The 8,500-nt window shown below is 50.9% G+C and overlaps 2 protein-coding genes across 2 annotated transcripts in view; one reads left to right on the forward strand and one right to left on the reverse strand.

The window, feature by feature from the left end:
- Positions 1-370: 370 nt before the first annotated feature.
- On the forward strand, positions 371-1,874 carry ADPRH (ADP-ribosylarginine hydrolase; the record flags this gene model as incomplete). The annotated part of the gene is made up of 2 exons (XM_010133389.1): positions 371-731; positions 1,454-1,874. Coding segments are annotated over 2 exons (782 nt in total), but the record flags the coding sequence as incomplete, so codon positions are not given.
- A 4,096-nt stretch (positions 1,875-5,970) lies between these two features.
- The window catches only part of LOC104491035 (immunoglobulin superfamily member 3-like), a 12,412-nt gene continuing 9,882 nt past the window's right edge, over positions 5,971-8,500 (reverse strand). Inside the window, exons 5-6 of the mRNA XM_010133390.1 lie at positions 7,014-7,445; positions 5,971-6,221 (exon numbers count right to left, since the gene is read on the reverse strand). Coding sequence (XP_010131692.1) covers positions 5,971-6,221; positions 7,014-7,445 — 683 coding nt within the window. The remainder of the gene's footprint in view (positions 6,222-7,013; positions 7,446-8,500) is intronic.

Raw genomic sequence — 8,500 nt, forward strand, 5'->3', positions numbered from 1 at the left:
AATATATATATTATATATATGCTTTGTAGATAAGTTATTAAATAACATGAAATGTAAACATAAATGATGTAAATAGATGAGCAGTGGAGTCTTTCATATCCTAGACTTTTTAGTTATTTTCACAAACAGGAATTACCAGGTCTGCGTGGGCGTATGCAGGATGCACAGGCAGCCTAAGGCAAGACGTATGTGAGCAGACAGCTGATGTTTTTAAAGGGGAGATCAAGTACCTTACACAGAGTAGTGCTTCCTTCCCCACTACCTTGCCTGTCTTCCCTCAGTTCCCCATGTGACCTGTTCCTAAGCTATGTGACCTGTCTCACACTGCTGTGTTTCTGTTTCTTTCTTGGGCTCTGCTGCTCCTGTCCAGGTGCCTCATGTATGAAGAATGCGCTGAAGCTGGATCCAGAGCGGCCTGATGGCTGGAGGATCCCATTCAGCCCCCGGGAAGGAGGCTGTGGGGCTGCCATGCGCTCCATGTGCATTGGGCTGCGTTTCTGCCGCAAGGAAGAGCTGGACACCCTGGTGCAAGTCAGCATCGAGAGCGGCCGAATGACCCACCACCATCCGACAGGCTACCTGGGGTCCCTGGCTTCAGCCCTCTTCACAGCTCTTGCTGTGAATGGTGTGCCCCCCCCAGCCTGGGGGAAGGAGCTGATGAACGTGCTGCCACAGGCAAAAGACTATGTGCGGGACGCTGGCTTCTTCGTGGAGGAGAACATGGGGCAATGGTAAGCTATGCTCCCAGCACTGGTTTTTGTTAAAATGAAAATAAACCTCAGCTATGAGAGGTTGAGCTGTTTATACTTAAGCTTCAGTAATCACATTACGGTAAACTTCTGGAGCAGCACGCACCTGCCGTGGGATCGAAGTCTCTGAAATCCACTTACGTAAAGAAAAAGGCAGATTTTGTTTAGGTCACGTAGGTGTGGTATTTTTTTGGATTTAGTATGAAGCAGCTAGACTTGTCATCTCAATAAAGAGATGTCCTCTGATGAAAGATGGGAAGCAGGGCCGGGGAACAGCACCAGGCTTAGGGCTGAGCTCAGTTTGAAAGTTATAACCAAATCTGGATGCAGATTCAGTGTGGCTCTGTGCGCAGGGGCACGCACAGGGGTAGAGGTACTCCTGAAGTTGGGCGGATGACTCAGTTCTCGCCCTGAGCCTTTGAATCCTGTGCAGTGTGACAGTAGCAGGTGCTGGGCTGCCTTCTCCCATGTGGCTGGAGGGAGGGGAAATCTAACTCACTGAAACATGTCCTTGTGCTTCTTACTGTAAATCACGTCCCTTGTTTGACAAATGGGGGTTGCCTGCCACTTCGGCATGCCATCGCTTCAGGTTTCTGACATGGCATGTTTTCAGCTGGGCCTGGTGCTCCTGCGGGGAGCTCGGGTACGTGCTTCTGCTGTGGGACATCTCTTAGAGCCTCTCCATCCCGTCTCCTCTTTTGCAGGCATTACTTTGAAGAGCACTGGAAAAAATACCTGAAGGAAAGAGGCATATTGGATGGGGTCTCACCACCCACTTTTCCCCCCAAATACGGCGTGGAAGAGAGAGACTTGTTCTACACCTCCCTCAGCTATGATGGCTGGGGGGGCAGCAGTGGGCATGATGCCCCCATGATTGCTTACGACGCGCTGCTGGGTGCAGGGGACTCCTGGGCAGAGCTGGCTCACCGAGCTTTCTTCCACGGTGGTGACAGTGACTCCACCGCCACCATCGCGGCCTGCTGGTGGGGGGCTATGCATGGCTTCCAGGGGGTCCCTGCCTCCCTCTATGCCCACCTGGAGTACAAAGACCGCCTGAAGCAGGTGGCCAAGGACTTGTACCACATCACCTGGGGGGGAAAGCAGGGCCACCCAGGGGTGCGCTAACCTCACCTGCCACCCCTCACTCACTCAAGGTTTTGCAAACTTGTTTTGAAAACCCGCTGGATTAAAGCACATGAGCATAAAGCCAGAGCCGTGGCTGCTTTTTGTGTTTGGCTCCGTTGGCTTCAGTGGGGAGGCCATTTTGGAGCTAGCAGTTGAGCTTGTGAGTGGTGGGTAGAGGGGAAGCAGTTATAAGGTGGTTTGGTGGGAGCACACAATGGTCCCTCGAGCAGCCAAGTCCTGAGTCATCCCTCCTTGGCTTCATGGTGGCAGGAACACGGGGAGCAGGAACATCGGCTGCAGCACTGCAAGCCATGCTACAGCAGCAGGACAAGCAGCAAAATCCACTCAAGCTGCCCCGAACCAGAGTCCTGCCCATAGAAGAATGCCAGAGGAGGTCAGGGATGCACCCCCGGCAGCAGGGAGTGTACATGGGCTGGCAGAGATACCTCCTGGCACACCAGCAAGGGCTGGCCCAGGCTCACAGCCTGGTACTGTCAACAGAGTGCTGGGGACACCACTTGCCATCTAGGATGTGCATCTGCAGAGCTCAAACCTCTGCTCCTTAGCACAGAGACTACAGCAGATGCAGTCTGGGAGAACCTGCAGGGGGAGCGGGGCAGGACAACAGTTTTTTCATACCATTATTTTAGCAAAGGCCATTTTTTGTCATAAATGAACGGGGGGAAAAAACCCCAAACCCAACCTTACAGCTGCATTAGCAGCACATTTTGCACAATTTCAGAGCATTTTTGCTATACAAGTAAGAATGTTACCACACTACTTCCCTACTTCAGTTAAGTAGTTTAAGACTAGTGACCATACCCTTATTCAAGGCAAAAGTGGGTAATGAAAATTAACAGGTTGCATTTATATCAACTTAAACAACTTCTGTAGTGAACTAAATTCTTCTGCTTACATCAAGGTTACTAAAGATTGTCTGGTTAACATTTGCTATGGATAATTCCATTAAAAAAAAGTATGTTTTTTCTTCAAATCCAGACTATGACACAGCAGTACGTACTATTTTCAGAGCAATTTCAAAACCAGCGCATCCCATTCAATAAACAGACCTCACACGTCTCTGTTCAATGTTGTGTTCTATGATAGTATGAATTAAGGGATGGGAGAGACAAGTATGAAGAGCCAGAGGGTGTCTGCAAGTTCCAGCCTGCTAGAGAGTGGAGCTGCACTACTAGGGCAGGAGGAGAGTTAATGCGTCAGGGAACGAGGGCGGTGGGAGAGGGAGAGGCTGCCTAAACGGGGGAGTTCAGCAGCCCTTTATGAAGGAAGTGTGCATAATGAAAGCCCAAATCTCACAAAACCAGCAGCAATAAGATTCACAATTTCAACACAGTTTACTACAGCTCTCAGGTGTGTTGTATAAAACATGTTTTAGTGCAACATAGTACAAAGTTTTTTGTTGTTCGATTTTTTTTTTTTAAAAAAAACCTCCCAAACGTTATTCCACATCATGCATGGATGGGGTACCTCTCTCTTCTCTTGGGTTCGTTACAGAAAGTTACAGCAGAGAGAGTGGTTTGAAAAGCTTCATGTTAAAACTTGTTACAGGAAGAGTCTGCCTTATAAAAACAGAGAGTAGTCTGAGATTAGGCAACACACTGCCAGAGGAACAGAGAAATGTCAAGGTACATTCAGGGATCAGCACAGGAGCTGCTTCCTGGGAAAGCCTGCGCTTGGTGCAGGAACTGTCAAGCTGGGAAGGAACCCATTTCAGCCTGGAGGAGGGGGCCATGGGACAGCCCTCGGGAGAGCCCTGCTCCAGGGCACACAGGCTGACGAGAAGGAGCGTGGCTTGGACGCAGCACAGTGCTCTTCCAGGAAGGAATGGCTCCCACCTACTTTCTTTTCTTTTTTTCCTTTAAAGCTGCAATGAGTTACAGTTCCTGCCCGGGAGCAGTATGTACAGAATCTACTACATTTACGAAACAATACCCACTGGCTGCAGCTACTGCTGTTTGCGCCTCAGTTCTTCATTTCCATTCACTTCTCATCCCACTCCTCTCTTTGCAGACGCCTTATGCAGAAAGGGAAGACAAGTGCGCGGGTGTATGATACATATTTATATATATATATAGGAGTGTGATATTATGCATACACTGGGGCCAGTAAGTTTATGTCTCGAGGAGACAGACTTTGCAGAGGGTTGAGTGAGATTCGGCCTTCCCAGTGGTAGAAGAAGCCAGTGCTGTTCTAGGGGAGGAGCAGAGGTGGCTGACTTCAAACACCCTGACATGGGACAATCCGTGGCCACGTGGGTCCTCTCCAAATGTGGGAGAGAGGATGCATGGTGCAGATCTCCCACCCAAGGCTTCACCACCTCTGACACATCAAGGCATCAGGGTCTAACCAACTAGGACTACAGAGCATCTGCTGAGGTCCCCTTCTCTTCACAAAGAGCAGTCTGACCCTCCTGAAGAGGACAGCGGCTGTGAGTATGGCACCTCTCAAACGTGAGGCAGGGGGGGTCTTGTGGCTGCACCCATCTGCCCCGGTTGGCTTCAGCCATGCTGCAAAAAGTAAATGGCTGGATTTGCCAGGAAGACATCAAGGAAGACAACAAAAGGCCATTTTTGGCAAACATTTCCTTCCGCCAGACATAATGCTTAGGGCATATGGGGGAGGAGGCGGTTTCCTCCACAGGACAGGACAGGACAGGACAGGACAGGGCAGGGGTACTTGGCATTACAGGGTACAGGAGCTCAAGTGCCCCAAGTGGCAAGAGCCCAGGTGTGGTTCGCAAGAGCCATATCTTTCACAGAAAGAACAGCATTTCCTGCCACAGCAACTGCCTACAACAAGAGCAGGTGACTTTACCAGGAGGGGAAGCTTATGGAGAAATTCTTTCTCCTCCTAAAGCCCCAGGAACAAAAACCAGCAGATGCACGCACACACGCAGGGGACGATCTCTCTTAGCCCAAGGGGACCAGGAAGCCCCCTGGGTGCCAGTGTGGTGCAGGCTCCTTGCCTTGTCCAAGCTCACGCCAGGAAGTAGCATAAGCCGCAGGGAAACTTGTGGTGGTTAATTGCATGTCCCCACTGCATGGCCTGGCTGCAACTGGGCTCCTTGTCTGAACCATCCAGGGGCAATGAACTCAACGCATGGAGCTTCCCCTTTCCCCCTTCGTAGAGTCATTACTTTGGTCATGTTGAAATCTTGAGACTGGATTCAGCCACCCATCCCCAGATGACTGGGGCACAGAGGGTACTCGCCTCGTCAGAAGTGGCAGCATGGACACCAGGGTGGAGATGACTCTGGTAAAGCTGGACTGTACGACGACCCTCTTTGCTGCCAAGAAAATCAGGGCTTTCAGATGTCCTCCCTTCTTCGTCCCCTTCAGTTCCTGGAGACAAACTAAATTGCTTTTGTCCTGACCACAAGTGCACTGAATATTCAGTCTCTCCAAGACCTGGGAACGCTCTCAAAAGGTGAATTGCTCTCTCCTCAGAGAACAGGAAGATGGAAGCAAGAATATGACGAGGCTACAGCCACTCTTTGAAATAGACCTCCTGATAGACCAGCTAACCCGTCCAAAGTTGGACCAGGCTTTCTCTGTTTTGGAAGAGGGAGGAGCTAGCTCAGCGCACCTTGGGAAAAGACCTTCTTCATCATGGCACCACCTCTGAGAGGAAAACCAGTCTGTTTTGAAGAACATAAACTTCCAAAGAGATCATCCCAGGACCAAACGCCTCCTAGGAACTCCTTGCTGCGTGCAGGGTGGAGGAAGCCTATGGTTCTTTGACTGACTGAAGAAGAAATGGCAACAAAAACTAACGGCCCAAAGGACAGCCACTGATGTGAGCAAAATTAATCCAAGAGGAACATCCGCTATGTACAGCAAGTGCACACGCCCTCTGTCTCTTGGGGTGAGGGGATACGTTCCCACAGGCGCTGGAGGAAGCCCTGGACCTTCCCATCTGCGCCGGCTGGGCACTCCACAGAGCTCAGCTGCCACATCAGAGCACAGACGCTAAACAAATGAAACAAGAACAACAAACCCCACTCTGTTCCTTAGGGTTCCTGGTGTGTGTCTGTTTCTCTCTCTCTCTGCACGCCCCCTCAGGCACCTCTGCTTCTTTAGTCCATGGTTCCCGGGTGGATGCTGAGGACTGGTGGCTCAAGGCAAGTGGGAGAGTAGTTGAGGTGAGGCTCTTTGATCCACAGCAAGGGGACCCCATTTTTGCCCTCCGAGTTCTTGCTGGAGTTTCGGCTCTTGAACCTCACCAGGAGGATGGTGATGATCAAGATGCCGAAGATGGGGAATGGGTAAAAGAACACAAAGTAGAAGAGGGCATCACTGGAGCAGATGACAGACTGCAGGGTGGAGCCTGAAAAAGAGACACAGGACAGTGACACTTCATGGCTTCTCTGCAACACTGGGCCTACAAACTTCTTCAGAAACGGAAAAACCCAGATGCTCATTAATCTGTGTCAATGCAGGAGGCAGAGCTCTGAGAAAAATACCAATACTGGAAAACAGAGCAGTAGAAGAAAGTTATCACAGGGCATGTTTTGGCTTTATCCCCCCAGTAGTTTAATAAGTGCAAGAGAGAGTCCTCCCTGGTGTGGATTTTATGTTACCTTATAAAGCCTCGCAAGGAGATGATCCCTCAGTGGTGGTACACAGAGGCAGCAACCCAGGGCATCTCCCTTAAGGGCCCACAAAACTCTAAATAACCTCAGTTATCTCTGGGGTCTTTAACCCATCCAGTGACTTCATGAATTGCTGGGAGGAGACCCCTGTGCCCCAGCCTGCACCCTTGTGCAGAGCTAAGCCAAATTTCAGGGTGTTTCCCAAAGGGAAGGGTTAAACCCCAGTGGGGGGCAATGTCCACCCCCAGTGACATAAGACACACAAGTAAGCGCTGTGGGGCAGGCAGCCCCGGCACAGAGCTAAGTACAGTGCAGATGCTTAAGCCCAGGCAAGAGCTGGAGGTGGGCTGCGAGCTGGAGCTGGGCTGCGAGCCATTGAGCTCATTGGAAATGCCCCAGCTCCACCTCTTGCCCCAGTGCAAGTGAGAAGCAGTCCCACTCACTCCTTCGCCTTTTTATCTCGGTTGACACAAAGGTGCAGGGGATACCAGGACCATGCCTCCAAGAGGGTCGTTGCCTCTTCTTACCTGCATCCTGCACGTGAACAGCAACTGTCCCTGACTCCTCCTCCGCCAGCCGGTACCACACGCCGTTGGGGTCCACCAGCCACTCCTCCACGCGACACGAGTAGTTGCCAGTGTCACCATCACCAGCCTGCAGAACCGTCAGCCGGAAAAGCACCGCTGAGAGCCTCTGGAAGCGCAGGCGGCCCTCCCAGCGACCAGCCTCAGGGCTGAAGACTGCGTCAGGGCCCACACTCAGCACTGCTTCCCTCTCCTCCTCCTCTTCCTCATCCTCTTCTGCATGGCCACCTGCCTCTTTGGCCCGCAGGTTGTACCATGTCACTGCAAAGTGGGACTCTGGGCTGGAGCGGGACAGGATGCTACAGTCCAGTGGGAACGACTCCTTCTCCTGCACCGTGAGGTTGGCAGTGGCCGTGTCCACCTGCAAGGTGGGATCTGAGATGACAAAAGAGGAGATGTGAGTGCCGAGCAAAATGCTATTGCCAAAGCTACCCTGCCCTGGCACAAACTCACTGTCAGAACTTCGGTGCTGGATGTTATCCAAGGAAGACCCAAAGGCTTGATGCAGCATGCTAAGTCCCACAGGTACCTCTGTGGTCAACCCCATAGGTGCAGCATCCTCACCTCACCTCAGCTGGCACAGAGTCAAACAGGAGCTTGGCTGCAAGCTCTGTGCTACCACCCTGTCCACACAGACCCTCACACCAAGTAACAGGTGTCTGCGAGAGGAGAAAGCTGCTGCAGCTCATCCAAATGTGCAACAAGATCATGGCAGGAAATACTGAGGTTTGGTACGTGTGTGCTGAGGAGCAATGTATTACTACTCCCCAGATACCAGAGCATTGCACTCCATGCTTATTTTTTATTTCTTTGAGAGCACTCAAAGGACTTGAAAATCAGTATGACAGAAAAGGAGAGGATTTTTCCCAGCAATTTTGGAAATTATTTAGATAAGAGGTTCTTCCATGAAGACGTCCTCAGAACAGACACAGCGAAGATGCTTCCAAAAGTCTCCCTCTCTCGTTCTTGCTAAAGAGGTGTTTTTACCTAACTGAGATACAGTGGCCAGAACCCAAGATGAGTTGATTAAAGGCTGACTTCAAGAGCAATTAACATTCGGTTTAGTCATTCTGCCAGGGAACACATACTCCAGGGATTTCAATCAGTCTCTAAGCCTTCATTTTAAAGATTAAAAAGCCCGACATGGGAGCTGAGCAAGAAGGGCAAGCTGATAGCTCACCAAAGAGATAGACACTTTCTCCTCCAGCAAAGATAGCTGGACAAGCACTCCTTTGTACAGACCCTGTACAGGAGGGGGCAGCTCTCCCCCAGCTCCAGTCAGCTGTGGGGCTGCTGAGCCTGGCGGGGCTTCTCATTACAGCACCTGCTCTACACTTTTAAAATGGTCCTGGAAGAAAAATCTTTATTAAGGCCAGAGCTCTTCAGGTGATGGACAACACAAGTGTTTTCAGTTCACATGTTACCCAGCA

Source organism: Buceros rhinoceros, unplaced genomic scaffold, assembly GCF_000710305.1.
Source record: "Buceros rhinoceros silvestris isolate BGI_N320 unplaced genomic scaffold, ASM71030v1 scaffold18633, whole genome shotgun sequence".
Lineage (NCBI taxonomy): Eukaryota > Metazoa > Chordata > Aves > Bucerotiformes > Bucerotidae > Buceros > Buceros rhinoceros.